The 18,409-nt window shown below is 36.3% G+C and overlaps 1 protein-coding gene across 2 annotated transcripts in view; it reads right to left on the minus strand.

Annotated features, from left to right (window-relative positions):
- Nucleotides 1-18,409, minus strand: part of LOC111158411 (mitogen-activated protein kinase kinase kinase kinase 3) — a 199,121-nt gene that overhangs the window by 12,899 nt on the left and 167,813 nt on the right. For both annotated transcript variants that reach the window (XM_022520409.1, XM_022520408.1), the window contains 7 exons: nt 16,524-16,565; nt 14,638-14,722; nt 13,186-13,265; nt 8,244-8,304; nt 8,044-8,161; nt 3,771-3,829; nt 2,655-2,758 (listed from right to left, as the gene is read on the minus strand). In XM_022520409.1, coding sequence (XP_022376117.1) covers nt 2,655-2,758; nt 3,771-3,829; nt 8,044-8,161; nt 8,244-8,304; nt 13,186-13,265; nt 14,638-14,722; nt 16,524-16,565 — 549 coding nt within the window. The remainder of the gene's footprint in view (nt 1-2,654; nt 2,759-3,770; nt 3,830-8,043; nt 8,162-8,243; nt 8,305-13,185; nt 13,266-14,637; nt 14,723-16,523; nt 16,566-18,409) is intronic.

Genomic DNA, 18,409 nt, shown 5'->3' on the forward strand with positions numbered 1-18,409 from the left:
GCTTATACAGTAAAAATGGAAAGTAAGGGAGCTGACTTGGGGGGGATCATGGGGTGTTCTGAGGTGCTTCACAATAAAAAGTTGTTTTTCCAAAAAATATCAAGTCTTACACATACTTTAATAAACCCATTGTTAATATATTTATATTTCTGTTGCTCTTATAAATGGGCTGTATTTTCATTTTATTTCCCAAAAGGTTAGCATTATTAGTATTTAACAAAGCTACTGAATTTATTCTCTAATCTAGCAACTCGTAAATTCTAAAGATAATGAAGTCTGGGGCTACCATAACTACTATTCTCAAAGTGTTAGAAAATACAATGTGGTCCTCGAACCTAGAAGGTGAAGCTCTCTGTGCACCTGCTGCTCCCATCCATATCCCCTCCTTCCTTGGGACTGCCAGACCACCTCCACCCCACGCATATAGACACTTCTCATCAAACCCCCTCTCTAGAAGCTCTTCCATTACCTGGGGAATAGGTTTTGCCTAAAATCAGTTAGATTTTTAATAAGGCAAAATATTTAAAATAATTCTCTTTGAAATGTGATAAGAGCAGTAAAGCAGGAAAAAATGCCTCTGTTTAACTTTTTTTGTCAGCAAATAAGAAAACCAATTATTGTGAATAATTCTATTTAGCTTCTAATAATGTATTGTTAAGTCATTAACAGAAGAGAACTCCTGTCTAAGAGCTCTAAATCCAATTACTAATGGTGTTGGTCCTTGAGGCCAGTGACTATATCTTATTTTTGTCTCTGTAGTTAAAAAGCACTGTGCTTGGTTTGTAATAAATACATAATTGTTTGTTGGCCTTTAATTTCTAACTTTTACTTTTGATGAAAATGTAGTCTAATGAAGCAAAAACTGTCAAAAATGTCATTAAGAGGAAGGAAGACTACAGAAAGGATAAAAATGTTTTTGAACACATCTTTTAAGACTGTAGAATAGAAACATCATAAACACTAGTCACAATAAAGTCAAATACAGAAACAAAATACCCACAATATCTTGAAGAGAGAGACAGGGGAAGGGGAATTGGGTTAAGATTCAGGATAAGAGCCTACAGATTGCTCAGGGAGTTTAAGAAAAATGGGAAGGTGGGAAGTCTTGAAGGAGATTGTATTCTAAGTCACTTATAGTATCTTAGAACACTAGCAACAGGACTCATTAAATTAGTCAGAGTCAGGCTCCCCGGACTACAGAAGTCGTGTAAAAGAGAAGATGTGGATGGGTAATTTTTATGCTCCTCATGTCTTCTAAGTATATATTTTTTCCTGTATGTTCTTCCGTTCTAAAATCCCTTTAACAGAGAAAACGGTCTTCCGTTATGTTAGGATAAGTGGTATAACATATCAGGTAACAAAAAATTCATTCATCCTTAGGTTTAATCAGACTGTATCTCTGAACACTGATATAATGAAACTATTTTTCATTCTGACAGAGGTTAGGAATGAAAGGAATAGAGAGGATATATCTAAAATAGACTAAAGGGGGAAAGGTAGGAAGAAGACAGGGAAGGGAAGGGTTGCAGAAAAATCAAATGGCGTGCACTTGACCACTCCCATCTAGGAGAAGTTGTGCTTTTGTCAAATAGGCAAGAACAAAGAGGAGCTAAGAACAAAATAGTTTTTTTGCCATAAATGGGCTGTATCCAGAAGCTCTGCTTTAGACAGTTTATACAGTTACTTACTTTTCCCCTTCAAGCTTTTGGTTTAAACAATTTTTGTTTCAGTGATTTGTGGCAATAGCACCTTAATGGGTTCAAATCTCTTGAAGCTATTTTTCCATTTCTTTAGCCCTACTTAATGTTGAGGTTAATAAATAGTGGTATGAAATTAAAACCAGATTCCTTAATCACTTACAGAAATTTAAATAACAGGAATCCAATACTTTAAATACCTTAATGCTGTATTGTAAAATTTAGGAAGGATCCACTCCAATTCCAAGTTCCAGGGAGATCTCAAATGCTCAGGAAATAAGACTACTTAATTTATATTAAATAGCAAAGAAATCAAGCTTTAAACAATTCATTTGGTATTTCCCTGGTGTGAGTGAACCATTTTATTAGTTTTTCCTCCAATTTTAAGTTACAGCTGAGTAATATTAAATATTTTAAGGAATATTCATTAATTAAAGATTCTAGAGAAACTTAGGCGCACACACACACACACACACACAAAACCCCCAAAACAACCCACACTTGGGAAGGCCTGGGCAAATTAACAGTTAAGCATAGAACTCAAATAAATAAGTTCCCTCTCTCTATGGTTATGCCCAGTCCTCTCAGGCCAAATGCCAACCTGTAGGTTGCTTCTCTGTGATGGAGTGGGTCGACCAGGGAATATATTCAAACAACACCCCACTGCTTCTTCACACCTCCTGTTCTGGACACAAGACTGTCTGTGAGAGGCTATTTCTCACTCCTACTGCCATTTCCCTGAACTATTTCTCTAGTCTCTTCTAAAACTTCTATCTGGCCAACTGATTACCTTACAGTCAGGCAGCTTTTCACTACCCTGCCACACAAAACAAAGTCATGAAATTAGCTTGAGAAGAAACGGGGAAAAAAGAAAACTATGTTTTTTTGAAAGAACAGGAAAATTAACTTAATGAAGCTTATATACTAAGAATGACTGAGGTTGCTTTTCATGCTTACCTTAATTAACATAAATTTCTGCATTGGTTCAACCCATTCTAATAAAACAATGCTAGTCTGAAGTGCCCCACATAGGTACTTATGGCCTGTGTAAGGATTTCGCACTGTCAAGGCAAAAAAGTATATGTAAGTTCTCTTATCATACAGAAAGTCCTAACAACAGCAGTCGCAAGCTCTGAACACAAACGAACAATAGCTGGCCGGAGTTCAATTTCCTAATTAGACTGCAGGGTGAAAACATTTTCAGTAAGAGCTGGACCCTCCTCCACCACGAGCAGGACTTTTGTCTTATGCACAGACAAAACAGGTGGTTATTAAGGGGTCTGGCGGTGGGAAGAAAGATTTTAGGTCTCACGGCAGCAGGGAGGCTAGGTGCGGCAACAAGATCCTGAAGGAAGGCCCCGCAGTACATCTGGGGAGAAGCCGCCAAACTGAGAGACTACAGCACACCGAGGGACAGGTGACTGAGGGTGCTTTTGGTGGTAATGTTCAGAGGCGGTGATGCTTTGGTTCTAGCGACATGAAGACATTACTACTCAACTCTCGAAATAGAGGTTTACAAGTAACAAAGCCTCAGAGGTTTTTAAGGCAAGGCAAGGCAACTCTTTTTTGCTTTTGCCACACGCAAATAAAACAGCTGGTTGTGATGGGGGAGGAAGAAGACTTTAGGATTGTGGTGTGTGAACAGGGAGACTGCAACTTTCACGTCACAGGCATAAGGTTTTACATATTAAAGGCATGAAAATATACGCTGAATGAATAAATGCAGTTCTTAAGCCATTACCGAGCAGCATGTGAGTGGATAAGGAGCAGGACCCCCGGAGAACAGGGTATGATAAAGTGCTGGAATAAAAGTCCTCTTACTTTCTCCATTTATCCAGTCAATAAATTATCTGCAAAACAACTATTACGTGCAAGGTACTATATTAGGTTTAGTTTACATGGAGACTGAATGGCCAAGACATTTGTTTTACTTAAGGGGGAAAAATAAACTATAACTGGCAGAATGCCCTGGAGAAGTACTGTTTTATACTAGATTTAAAAACGAGCCTCACACTGTTTTCTTATCTATTCTGCAAAGCAGGAGAGCTACATGTTATGGAACAGTTTACTTACCAACACAACATTTCTGACACCACTTGGTTTCAGGGATTTTTGCTGATACAGCAAATTTCCTAAATGTAAATGAAAATGAATATATAACACATGTAGGTGAAGTTAGTATATGATAATGGTATCATTACAGATCAGTGCAGAAAGGATGAGTTGTTAAATCTACTAGGTCATCTATTAAAAATAAGAATACATTTGCTCTGTTTCTCATCCCTCTTCCAACCAACTCCAAGTAGATTAAGGATTTATTAAAGTATGGAAAAATAAGACTATAAAATATTTAGATTTAGAAGAACAGACCTTGGGATTTCTTTAAAAAAATGCAAAAAGGACAAATTAAACAGGAAAATATTAATAAACTTTGATACTTTTTCCTGGATGGATCCCTACCACCACAAACTATAGGTGGCAATTTGTTGAATGAATTTGTTGAATATAAACTTTGGTTTACCAAAAGAAACCACTAAGAAAGTAAAAAGATAAGCCATAAACTGAGGAAATATATTTTTAGCACATATAATAAGCTGAAGCTATGTAAAATGTCTTACCACTAAAACAATTTTTAAGAACTTTTTTTTAGACATTTTTATTTCTCTACTCAGGAAGAATGGGATACAGATTTTCTGGCAAAGGTCCTTTAGGGGTTCTACAAATATCTGATTCAAACTTAGTATGTAAAAACCCATTTAAAATTATTTTTTAAAACTAAAATTAAAAAAGTATACATAAACTCAAATGTCTTTTATAATGAAAGTTGATAAAACAGACTGTTAGTGCAAGGTTGTGCAAATGTCAAATTATACTTCCCCATTTCTGTACACATATTTAAACTTCTTCTACAATTGTAAATGTGCCACAGATTAGATGTCATTGTTCTGCATGTCTTTAAAACAAAACAAAACAAAACAAAACAGAACTGTGCTTTGCTGGTAATAAAAGAGTAAAGCATGCATGTGATGCTCAATACCATACCAAACAAGCTCAGAATAATCTTGCTGGGTGTTCTTGTCCCCGTACAATTGGCAGCTGAGTAATAACCAAGCATATAATGCTGAGGTATTGTAACTTTAGCTTTTAATATGTTTTATATGCTGATGTTTATATTTATAAAAATCTTTAATAACTATTGCTAACATTTACAAATAAGACCTTATTGTTTGCCATGAATTTCACATGTTCTGTTTCAGTCCCTCTGATAATGCCACAAGATAGGTCACAACACAGAAATCTGAGGGTTAGATTTAATAATTTCCTCAAGGTCATACAGTTAGCAATTCTAGGAAGAAAGAATTCTAATCTAGTGTCTTAAGTCTAACTGTCACGTTCATAGTGATTCAACTTCAAAAAAAGAAATCTACTTCTCTTTTATAATTCTGGATCAGTTTCACTAAAAAGTATTCTGAGCTTGCAAGAGAAGTTGTTAAAATGTTACCACTTGTAAGTACATTATCTGTGTGAATTAGAATTTTGTTAATATTATGGGACCTAAACAATGACAAATTCATCAGATACTGAGGCACTAAATGACAATGATGATCTAGAATACTTTGATTTCAAATTTTGGGTTAAAGCACCTATTGTTCCCGTCAACTACATTAATATTGGGAAGAGTTTTATGTTCCAATTCATGCATTACATTAATATTTATAAAAATACCCTTTACATACAGTGAAATTTCATATAGCTTAAAACAAAACAAAAATTCCCCATACCTTTAAATTAAGTAAACTGCTTGAACCAAAGTGCTTTTTAGGGATTAAAAAAAATCTGAATCAAGGTCTTGATAGATTTCCACTGCAACAAACTTAATGCTCCCGGTCCGCACTTAGGAAATTGTCCCCTGGGTCCCAAGATTACTTAACAGGTTAAGTTACTGAATCTATCAAAACCCAGGAGGATTAACTGACTGCAAGGTTCTGAAAGACTGTAAAGAATACTACGCAGTCAATACAAGATCAACTACTAAGTACAACTGAGGGTTAACAATAATGAAACTACTCAGAATAGCTGTGAACAGCACACTGAAATATTATCAAAATTTTATAATTTTCTCCAGTGATCTATATAGACTTACCTTACTTTTAAGTCATGATTTTACAATAAGGCAGTAAAATTTATTTACCAGCACCCAGCTAACTAGAATCCGAAGTGAACCAACATTCTCGGTCTATTTATTGTAAGCTATTTTAGGTTACGTTACAGACATTGTTCAAATTACCATGCCCAACAATGACGACAACAAATCTGCTTAGTAAGAGATCTTACTAAGATCTCCGGCACTACTAGGTGCCAGAAACCATGGCAAATACTATACATACATAATTTATCATTTTAAAAACAACTTTACAAGATAGGTATACTGGTTCCATTTTACAGATAAGAGGTTGTATAATTTATTCAAGGTCCCAAACCTACTAAGTGAACAAGGCAGGATTTATCAAGTCTAACTAGATCCCAAAGCCTACTCTTTACTAAAGCAGCTTTACAGTACCAGACAGTGAGTACCTAGACTTATAATGAGAACCACAGGACATTACAAGATGCTCAAAGGAAGTTTAATTTGTGTTCACTTTACAGTAGAAGAGCTGGTACTAATACACACACAAAATTTTATCATGCAAAAGAAGTTCTCAGATTTCCAGCCAGTAAATGAGAGAAGTGAGAGTAGATTTTACAACAACTGACTTCTTGATAACAAAACTGGAGAAAGTGAGAAGGACACACTGCTGAGTGTTACTAACACTGAAGACTGACTATCACAAAGTTACGTGACATAACAGCCCAGATCTAAAGTACTCTTAGAGGTAGCATCTTCTTCTACGGAAATTCCTTAAAGGAAGAGGTAATACATCATTCAATTCTGTCTCATGTGTATACTAGGAAACTTTCTGCACATCTGATATATTCAGTAAAATTTGAAAAATTGAACACAGCTACAAATAAGCTCAAATAAGCTCCAAATGTCTCTATTCTGACAAAATGATATAAAAATAAGTGAATACATTAAAATTTATGTGCTTTATACTCCTTGGAGGGCTCTTGTACCTCACATATATTTTTATTTTTTTTAGAGATTTCATTTATTTGACAGAGAGAGAGCATGAGCAAGGGGAGCGGCAGAGGGAGAGGGAGAAGCAGGCTCTCCAGTGATTAGGGACCCTGATGCAGGACTCGATCCCAGGACCCTGGGATCATGACCTGAGCTGAAGGCAGACACTTAACGACTGAGCCACCCAGGTGCCCTCCTTACATATACTTTAAAAGCTTGGTGGTCAGTTTCCATGGCCAGAGGAATTTAGGATTATCAAGTTAGACAACTAGATGGAGATGTGCTATATAAGAAGACAGAAAATCAACAGCACCAAGTGGCAGCTGGGAGAAAAAGAGGGACAGACAAACACTATCTGAAGAAAGAAACTCCCTGACCCCATTCTTGGGGCTGGTAATAGCTAACTCCAGTTGTAGATATTATAATGTAAGTATCATAAATCAAGTCCAGAGTTGCAACTCTGAGTCATCATGAAAAGATCCAGTTAAACTCAATGTAATCTTTTAAGAAGACAGTAAAGCAAGAAGTATAATTTTTAAATGATTTTCATCAAAAGGTTAAGTTTAAAGTCTTTTGCATAATGGGGCAAATTTTAACTCTACTATAAACTCAGCAATTGAGAACAACAGCTTTTCAAGGTACTTGAAAGCCAAGGGTGTAGATTAGTTGCTCTACAACTGAGATGGTAAAGGAAGAATGGCTACAGTACAATGTTTTCTTAAAATACAATTTATACTAGATTCCAAAGACCTTTTGGTCAACAAATGAGGCACAACACGATAATAACCAAAGGAAGAGAGAGCAAAATGAAATATTCCTGAAAGTAGAAAAGCAAAACCCCTCAGTTCCTAAGTAATTATTTTCTAATGTGAAAACCTTGATTTAATAAATCATTTTGATTTTCTAAGTTTAGAAATTGTACTTTGAAAAAAATCCACTTTATTCAAATTAACACAGTATGTCAAAAGCACTGTATAAGATGGAAAATTACTAGCAAATCATAGAAAAAAATTAGTTTTAACCTTGTAAAAAACACTAATCAGTTTTAAAATTCTAGAGGTGCTTCCAGTTCTTGTGAAAATATATTACCTCTCACAGTTTTTTCATTACAAATGATTTCTACTAACCCAAACTGAATGCTTTTTTCAATTTCTGTAGTATAACTGTTATTTAGAATTAATTAACATACTACCCCTAAGGATGACACATAAGTAAATGTACAGTTACCTTGGCAGTATCCTGTCAGGGAGTTTGTGTGCTGGAATAGCCACAGGTAACTTCTGCATTTGTCTTGCATAATCAAAAAGCCCCGGTAAATTATGGGAATAAAGCTGAGAAGCTTTACCTGTAAAGAAAAATAACCATGATAATAAAAGCTAGTAACATAAATAGGAATAATTTTAAGATATGTAAAAACTAAGACTTACCAGATATTGATAGTAAGCAATTGTTCATTACGTATAACCATGTACACCTTCGGGGGAATAGCTGGTTTAAAAAAAAAAAAAAAAGTGCAAAGTTTACAAAAGATAACAGATAAAATAATAACATAAATATGTACATAATTAACTATGTAACCTGTCTTATCAATGGGCTAGTCTTAAAAAAGAAATTTATTTTTAATAGACATTCATTTTAGAAGACCTTTAAAACAAGATGATATTTATATGGGAGAAAAATAAGTAAATCAGCGATGTAATTTCATTACCTAAGTCTCAACATGATCTGATTAGTTCTAGTCTCCCTTATGGTTAAGAACTATATAATCCCAAATGCAAAGGGAGAAAGGACGTTTCCAAATGTCTATTCCTTTATTTTGGTTCTGGGGTTAAATAATTCACTTTCCTGTGTATTTCTCTAGATACTTTCATATCTAGGCATATGGACATGCCCAGCTTCTCTAGCAGAAGAGACACAAAAAAGAATCATGGTGCAGTGGAACATAGGGTATCAAAACACCAGGTATGGAGGAAAAAAGGTTGAGGGAAGAAGATGAAAATGTACAAATAATTAAGAATACAGATATGTAATTCATTTCTGAAACAGTCCATAAGAACTGACAGGCAGCTCCGGAAGTTTGAAAGTGATTAGTATTTAGGGCAAAAACAAGGGAATCCATGGAACACAGTCCATATTCTTTGAAGGAAAAATGTAACTGCTCTCATTAATATATATTATTATGAAGTCCAGTGGTTCTCAAAATGGTCCCTCCATCCACATCAGCATTATTAGCATCACGGGGGCATTTATTAGAAATGAAAATTCTTGGACCTCACCCCAGACTTACTGAAGCAGAAGTTCTGAAAGGGGGCCCAGCAATTTAGTATTAACCAGCCCCTCCACATGATTCTGAGGCATACCGAAGTCTGAGAGCCACTGATGAATATAATGAAGCATTCTGATTTAATAAACCCAAGCGCCGGGTTTGCTCTGGCAGCTCCTACTCAGTTACTCCAAAATAGATTGGGATGTGGGCAGGGAAGGGAGAGAATGAAGGGACAAATGAAACATACCAAGGCCTCTAAAGGGCTTTACTTTATTAAAGCACAAAGTCACAATGATGTCCCTGGATAATTAAAGGAGAAAAGGTAATAATAAAAGGGAAAGAACAAAGTAAAAGCTACTTCATGTAAAATCTGATTGTTTCTTTTATTTGCAAAATATACTCACATAAAGTATCTAATTTCTCCAAACAAATAAGACATGGCAATATAGTTTTAAAAAGAATTATTATTGAAATATGGTTGACATACAACATTGTATTGATTTCAGGTGCACAAAATAGTGATTTGACAATTCTATACACTATCTAATGCTCACCACAGTTAAATTGTAGTCATCATCTTTCTCCATACAATGTTATTACAATATTATTGACTATGTTCTCTATGCTGTATTTTTGCCATAGTTTTTAATTTTGAAAAATGTGTCTATTGCTGTGTCTCAGACTGAAACGACATAAACATTTCCTATTTTATGCTAGTCATAAAAAATCCACAATAGAATTGGGAATTCATTGGCTACATTGAGAAAATTAGGCAGAATGAGGGGCAGTGACTTATTACAAGCCATATAGCAGTATGTTATCAAAGTAGCAAAAACTGTGTTTTGTTTTAAAGATTTTTATTTATCTGACACAGAGAGAGAGAGCACAAGTAGGCACAGTGGCAGGCAGAGGCAGTGGGAGAAGCAGACTCCCCACCAAGCAGGGAGCCCGATATGGGACTCGAACGCAGGACCCTGGGATCATGACCTGAGCTGAAGGCAGCCACTTAACAAACTAAGCCATCCAGGTGCCCAGCAAAAAGTTGCTTTATATTTAATACTGTCTTGAACTGGGTTTATCTTCATTGAGAAAAACCATCAAAAGTATTTCTCTACTATTGAATCTATGGTCTATTGTGAGATAATTTATTTGTAAATGTAAGTGAATTAGCTTGTTTAATACAAACATACAAAGTACCAGGGCAAGACAAAAACTCCTCGCATAATAAACTGTCAACACAGGGACAATGAAAAAGTATATTGCAAAGTTTTATTAAGTGGATTTCGCACTGGATTTTTGTTTTTAGCCACATTTAATAAAACCCTAAACCTTTTCTAGATTTCTAATGTTGAGTTCCTCTAGCAAAGTAGGCTCTGGGTGAAATAATCCATTTAATGAAGGTATACAGTAGTTAAGAAGAGTAGGTTCTACAGTTTGCACAGACTCAGATACCTGCTTTCTCAGTGACTGTGACTTTGGATAATGTTTTGCACAGACTCAGATACCTGCTTTCTCAGTGACTGTGACTTTGGATAATGTGATCTCTGTGAGTCAGTGCTCTTATTTGTAAAATGGAGCGCCTATACCTAACAGAGTTGGCTGTGGTGATTAAACAAGAAAAGGGCGTGGAAGACTGGCATATGCGGAGCACTCAGTGAGTGTTAGCTGTAAGTAAAAAAAGCAGATAAAAAATTTAAAATCAGAAAAAAAAAAAATTAAAATCAGGACCCTATTTGGTGTGATTTCCTCTCCTTCCAGCATCTTCCCCTGTCTAACAGACTCATGCCACCTGGTCTCTTTCCTCTAGAGAACAGAGAAAATCCACCTAATTTCATAGCAAGATAAAAAAACACTGGATTGCACATATTCTCATTCCCTACTTTTCAAAGGCTTTCTCTGCAAGGGAAAAGGTTTCACTTTGTAGGGCATGTGTAGCTCAGACTATATTATTCAAACAGTGTAGTTTCCAGTGCTGAAGCATCTCAGGAAGGGACTTCCTGAAGACTGGGACCAGATGGGGCTGGTGGGCACCTTCACTTAACAGTCCCTTGAATTAGGCGAATAAATGCTTACCCCACCTATGCATGAAGTTAGCCTTGTTCCCTACAATTAATATTGTTACCTATAAAGTGATTTTTAAATCTTATTATATCCAAGAAAAATATCACTACCTTTGAGTTATTTACTAATTATTACAATTAGTAATTGTAAGTACAATTATACAAGACCCTTTCCATTTTTCTCTAGTTCCTAATATTTTTCAGCCACCTCATTATATACCACTTCCATCCAGATTGAAAGATTTACAGTATTATCATACAGTTTAGGATCTTGTTAGAAAATCTGATTAAAAAATGCTGCAATGAGGGGTGCCTGGGTGGCTCAGTGGGTTAAAGCCTCTGCCTTCGGCTGAGGTCATGATCCCAGGGTCCTGGGATCGAGCCCCCGCGTTGGGTTCTCTGCTCAGCGGGGAGCCTGCTTCCTCCTCTCTCTCTGCCTGCCTCTCTGCCTACTTGTGATCTCTGTTTGTCAAATAAATAAATAAAATCTTTAAAAAAAATGCTGCAGTGAGAAAAGATGGAAATGTTTGGTTATGAAGAAAATACCATTACTTACAGATTTTTTTCTCTCCATTGTATTTGTAATCAATTTATATTGATAATGGACAATCAGTTATACATCCCATAGGCACCCAAAACTCCGTGTGACCAAACTTCATGCACTATCATGCCCTTCAAACCTACTTCCCCTTCTGCACACGATACCCTGACAGGTGGTACTTGTCATTCACTAGCTGGAGACCTGGAGTCAACCTAGATTTTTCCTGAACTTCCATATTGAAGAGGTCATTTAATATGCCAGTTCCCGCTCTTTAGTCTTTCTCTAGGTCTGGTGTTTCTCCACAGGAGCCACACAGGTGGGGAAGGCATTGTGGTGAAGCAGTTAATGATATGGCCTCTGGAGCCAGCTGGCCTGGGTTCATATCCCACCCAGTTCAGCTACTTAATAGTTGTGCGATCTCTGAAATTTACTAATCCCTTCCGTGCCTCAGATTTCTCAACAGAAATGTGATCCATGATGGTATCTATCTTTGAGAGTTGTTGTGAAGATTAAGTAAGTTAATTACATTAAAAACAGTATCTGGCAGGTGCCTGGGTGGCTCAGTTGGTTGAGCGTCTGACTCTTGGTTTCAGCTCAGGCCATGATCTCATGGGTCATGGGACTGAGACCCGCTAATCGGGGAGTCTGAGATTTTTTTCCTTCTGCCCCTCCTCTCTCTCTTTTTTCTCTCTGGAATAAATAAATAAATCTTTTTTAAAAAATGTAAATACAGTATCTGGCGTCCAGTCAGTTTTATATAGGTATCGGCTACTAACACCATCATTAATTACCATTGTGTAGGTTGTTTAGCTTTGCCGGCCCTTGGCTACTAAATGTCAAAAGCTTCCCCCAGTCCCTGGGACACTAACCAATGTCCCCATACAATTCCAAACCCCTTTCTGTCCTCTCCACTTCTGCCCCGACTCAACACTTCTTCACCCTTTGACCAAAATCTCTCCTGCCATCTCTCATCACTCTGCAGATAGTTCTAAAATGCGGACCTGGTCATCAGCATGGTACACAAGCTCAGGGGTATGGCAGCCGCCTTCCCCACCCACCTCCATCTACTGTTCCTATGCTGCAGTTATCCTATATTCCAGTCAGACTGTTCACGGCTCCCCGTCTCGCCATGCTGATTCACAACTCCACACCTTCCTATTTACCCCCTATCTGTCTGGGAAGCTTCCGCTCATTGCCATGAACGGTCTCTTCTCACCTGCCCAGAGGAGAGGCTAGTGACTTGCACCTCTGTGGCCTCGACCTGTGCTCACTTCTAAGGTGACAGCAGAGTGTTGCAGTGACTGCCACATCTCTTTCTCTATTACATCATGAGGTCCTGCAGGGCAAGGACTAGTCCTGCGAATGTGTCCTCGGGACCTGACAAATACAATATGCTCTGTGAAGCTCTTATGGATACAAGCAGAAAATCCTAGAATTGTAATTTATTTCTTGCCTACTATCTATATGTAACTTTAAAAAGGGGACAATACAAAATAACACACCTGTTCCATTGATGTTTCATGAAGTTCATTAAGATTCAAAGTATAAATCCCTTCTTCGGCACCAAATATCAAGTACTGATCTGAAATGACAAAGTAATTCACCGGTTTTGATATGTAAAATACTTTCAAAAAGGATTTATATAGAAATTAAGTAAATATGTATTAATATGAAGAAAGAATTATGTGATGGCTAAGCAGTAAATATAGTTTAATACAACTAAGTGGCTAAACACTCTACCTTAATGAGCTGAGCTATATGTAAATACCAGCCTCAAAGGAGATGATAAAGAGGTTCTGAAGCCTGGAATGCTAGGGTTCCTCACATATCAGAGGGTTCCTCACATATCAGGGGGTGCTGAGGACTGGCAGAGAATCTGTAGCTTCTTTACTACAATTCCTTTAAGAGAGCATCATGTACATTTGATGTACAGAATATAAATACAGAAGAACTGATACAAAATATTTTTGCAGATGAGCTACCATTATAAGCAGTGTCATCGAAACACCAGGATCTAAAAACAAAAACAAAAACAAAACCAAACCAAACCAAACCCCAACAAACCAGGATCTGGCTACTGCCTATTCAAAAAGTTAACTAAAACTTGGCTACCTGCTAGGGTACTCCGTATCTGCTAGAACATGGTAGTTTAGCCACAGTCCTGTCTGAGCTGCTTTTGATAAAAAAAACCAATAGGTCAAGAACTTCTCCACACTAAACTGAAGTAGGCTGAGAACAACTGAGAATGCCAAGAGCATTCCTATACTGCCCAGTATTTAGGATTAGAGCCGGCAGATTAAAGGCATAAGCTTTGTAGTCCGACCCTACAAATGAACAGGATTCCAAGTGCAGCTATACCCCAGACTGGTGACAAAACGATGAACCTCTCTTAATGTCATTCTCCCTATTTGGGAAATACAAGTTTCTCTACCTTGGATTTTTAAAAGATTTAGTAAGACGCGCAGGCACGTATTCGTGTAGATCTTACATACACAGATACTAAGATATATAGTGAGAGAACGCTGGTAGTCTTTTGTCAGTGACTAATGACAACGATTCTTACTATGACTCCCTTTAAGGTGGAGAGGCCCTCTAGAGTGTTCACTACACCCTGGACCCTTGGCCGTTAACTCCTTTAACAACAGCTATACCTAAAACACAAAGATACTGAACGTGCAGCTACAGAAAAAAAACTTCTCTGGAGGCAATCAGGGTGGCATAGAGTGTATGGTTTCACTCTATTGATATGGGGACCACACAGTGAAATTTTAGTGTTGCAGGTCACTTCAAACACTGCTAATAACACGGAGAAACAAATTTACCTTGAACAATTTTTAAAAATTATAACAAAAAAATTTTCAGAAGGGTATTCTGAACATGAAGAAAACTGAATGCTTTCATGGCCTCAGGTTAAAAAACAGTAAGAAAGATAACATAGAAACATATAGTACTACCTCTTGTGTCTGGGTTTATCCATGATGTTGCACAGTGAATTTTCAAGGGACATCCATTAAAAACCTTCGAAAAACATGCACCCATCTGGAAAAACAAAGAATAACCAAGTAATACAATATTCCCTGATAAGAAGGAAATCATAAATTCTACAAAGGTGAAAAGTTTCTTCTTTCATTTCATGACCTAAAATGTTCTTAATCATTAAACTTAACATTAAAACATGAAAGAAGTATAGCTGATTTCAAAATTCATATTGTGTACTTCAAAACATGGGTCTGTACCCCTTTAAAAAAAAAAAAGCAATGTGCTTATTCTCCCTGGATGGTCAATAAAAAGCTTTATTTCTTTTTGTTAATATTTATCTGGCCCATTTACAAGTCTTTTATATAATAAGTACCTTATAAGGAAATATAGTATCATTCATTTGAACTTTTTTTGATCATTTGAATAAAATGTTAATTTTGAAACTGTTGTTCAGGTTCAAATAAATAAATACAAGAAAGCTTATTCATTTAATCACCTTTTCTACCAACAACTTGGGGAGGGGGGAAGAATACAAAAATATTTGATGAGAAGAGCACTGTGCATCATTTTATGGCTGGAATGTTTTCTTCACAAATATGGAGACAATACCCAGAGACAGAACGCATTACTATAGTTGATAAGGGATTAAAAATACTAACATGAAAAAATAAAATCATAAACTTTGAGATTTCCTTTTCCTCAAAGAAACCTACCAACCAATATTATTAAGATTTTAGTACCAAATAACAACAACCTGGCAATACCAGCAGGTGATAAAAGATCAATAAAAAATGTTTTTAATGCTGTAGGGCAGAAATTGTTATCATTTAACTAGTTCATTATTCTTCAAGATAACTGCCAAAATTTCGTATGTAGAGGTGCTGCCTAATCGCTAAAAATCCAAGTGACAAAATGAGGTGCCAACAATGAAACCAACCCCGCCCGTAAGCTAGTCTGGACAGCTGACAGGACCTGGCTTTCCAGTTACGAGCGCTTCCCTATTAGCGGCACCTGACCTGACAGCTCTGCACTGTACCCAAACAGGCAATCACGCCCTGCTGTTTGAGGGTCTCTGCTGGATTTGGGAGCCCTTTACTCTCAAAACTTTTATTTTGTAAAATAAGGTACAAATATTTAGATCTTTATATAATTACAAAGTGGAGGGAGAAACTAAAAAGGCTAAAAAGGAGAGTCAAGAGGTTACAGACTAGAAAGGCAGCAGACACCTTCTAAATTAGTGTCATACTACATTTTAGGTTACAGGTTTGCAGTGGTGAAAATGCAGTTCTATTTATACTGATGCACAATTACACGGAGCTAATAATTTAATTGAGCTAATATAATTTTATAATATAATAACATAATTTTAATACTAAGGCAGCAAAAAAACCAACCAGGACAGAGTGGAACACAGGAGTATACCTAGGAAAAAATCCTGCAAACATTCTGGGGTCTCAGTTTTACTCATGGTCAAAACAGAGTTTGGGCCAGATGATCCTTTAATGTTTCTTCTAGTTTTAAACTTTTGTTTTTGACAATTGAAAAATGTGTCATGTCTACATTTTGTACTTCCTATTGTATCCATGTGCCTTTTCTACATTTCTTCAAAAATATCTACAAAGAAGATATTAACAAATTTTGGAATAAAGGAGTTTTAAAATGTGTAATTTACCATAATTTTATTTTGTAAAGCTACTTTTCAGATGTAACAATATTTAAGTTAGCAATCTTACAAATTTTTTTTTAATTAATAAAGGAGATTCTTTCAAACAGGTAGAAAATCTAACCAAAGATACACAGCCAAGCAATTACCTTTCATTGTATTTAGCTTGAAAACAACCTATTTGATATTTATACTTACATGCACTTTAGGTGTTGGGGGTAGACCATTACTAATAGGCTTCTAGAAAAAGAATACATGCATGAATACACTTTTTGTTGCTGTTTGGTATAACAATACTGTATTTCAAACACATGTATCAAAATAAAATACATGAACCCTTTCCTTTTGTAAAACGAAACAATAAGGTAAGGCTAAAGTTCCCTATAACCCTTCTATAGTCCACTTACTCCTGGTACCTGCCCCCCCCAAACTGATTTAGTGTGTACCCTCCCAAGCCTTTCTTCCAGATAACTATATGTACTCATGTATTTGTGTATATTTTCATACCTCTTTCGTGTGTATGTACGTATGTATATATGTGTGTGTGTATACATATATATATGTATATATATATGATTACCTACAGAAAACACTTTTTGTTTTAGAACATAAATAGTCATGTACTGTTTTATCAACCTCTTCTTTGCCTTAATGTTGGGTCTTGGACAGATCTTCATATCAGTACACATAGATCTGGTTCATTTGTTTTAACTGTAGCACAGTATGAATATAACATACTTTATTTAGTTATTCTCTAATTATTACTGGATATTTAAGTTATTTTCCATTTTTTACTATAACAAAAATGCAGAAATGGTCACCCTTGCATGTACCTTACTATGCAATATGTGAATGATTTTTTTAGGGTACACTGTGAGAAGAGAAACTACTGGAACAAAAGGGCTGTATCTACATTCTGGCTGCCAAGCTTTCTGAGTACTCATCTCATATCATACCCATCAGCAATGTAGGACAGCACTGGTTCCTTATGATCTCACAGACACTTAATGTTATCAAACTGATCAATAAAAATGTTTTCTCCTTAATTTGCATGGCTCTGATTGTCAGGAAGATTGAGAATATTTGAAAAACAGAATTGGCTATTTGTATATTCTCTTCTGTGAATTGTCTTTTCCCATTTTTTTTACTGAGTTATGTTTTTATTATCTATTTCTTGGGAGTTCTTTATGTAATCTAGATTTGAAATTTTTTTTTCTAAAAAAGACTTTACTTACTTTTCAGAGAGAGAGAGAGCGCGCGCGTGCGCATGTGCATAAGCAGGGGGAGTGTTAGGCAGAGGGAGAAGTAGGCTCCCCGCTAAGCAAGTAGCCTAATGTGGGGCTCAATCCCAAGACCTGGGGATCATGACCTGAGCTGAAGGCAGATACTTAACCGACTGAGCCAACCAGGCCCTTTAGATGCAAATACTTTATCTATTAAATACATTACACATGTCTTATTCTAGTCTGTAGATTATCTTAACCTTGTTTACAACGTCAACTGAAGTTTTATATTTTGATGAATTCAAATGTATCAATCACTGGTCAAAGTATACTGATAATTATAAGGAGAGTAAAAACAGCATAATCCTTCACCTACAACATGCTCAAGAATACCAGATATTTTTCCAAGGGGCTACGTGCCTGAAGTATATGATTTGTCCCCTGGAGAAGGAATCTCTTTGAGAGAGAGGATACTTTATTTATTTCTTAAAATGTAGTCCTTCCTAATTCAAGATAAACTCGACCACTTTTTTTTTTTTTTAAGATTTTATTCATTTATTTGTCAGAGAGAAAAAGAGAGAGAGAGAGAGAGAGAGAGAGAGAGAGAAAGAGAGACAGAGAGAGGACAAGCAGGGAGAGTTGGCAGGGGGAGACGGAGAGGCAGACTCCCTCCCCACTGAGTGAAGTCGATTAGGTCCCAGGACCCTGGGATTATGATCTGAGCCAAAGGCAGACACTTAATCAACTGAGCCACCCAGTCGTCACACAATGATACTTTAAACTCTATTTTATGAAAGTTTAGAATTCTTTGGAGGTTAATCTTAATATTTTAAGGAATGACATCCTAATTTTTTCTAATCT

The sequence above is a fragment of the Enhydra lutris genome, unplaced genomic scaffold (assembly GCF_002288905.1).
Source record: "Enhydra lutris kenyoni isolate GAN:26980312 unplaced genomic scaffold, ASM228890v2 scaffoldscaffold59, whole genome shotgun sequence".
Lineage (NCBI taxonomy): Eukaryota > Metazoa > Chordata > Mammalia > Carnivora > Mustelidae > Enhydra > Enhydra lutris.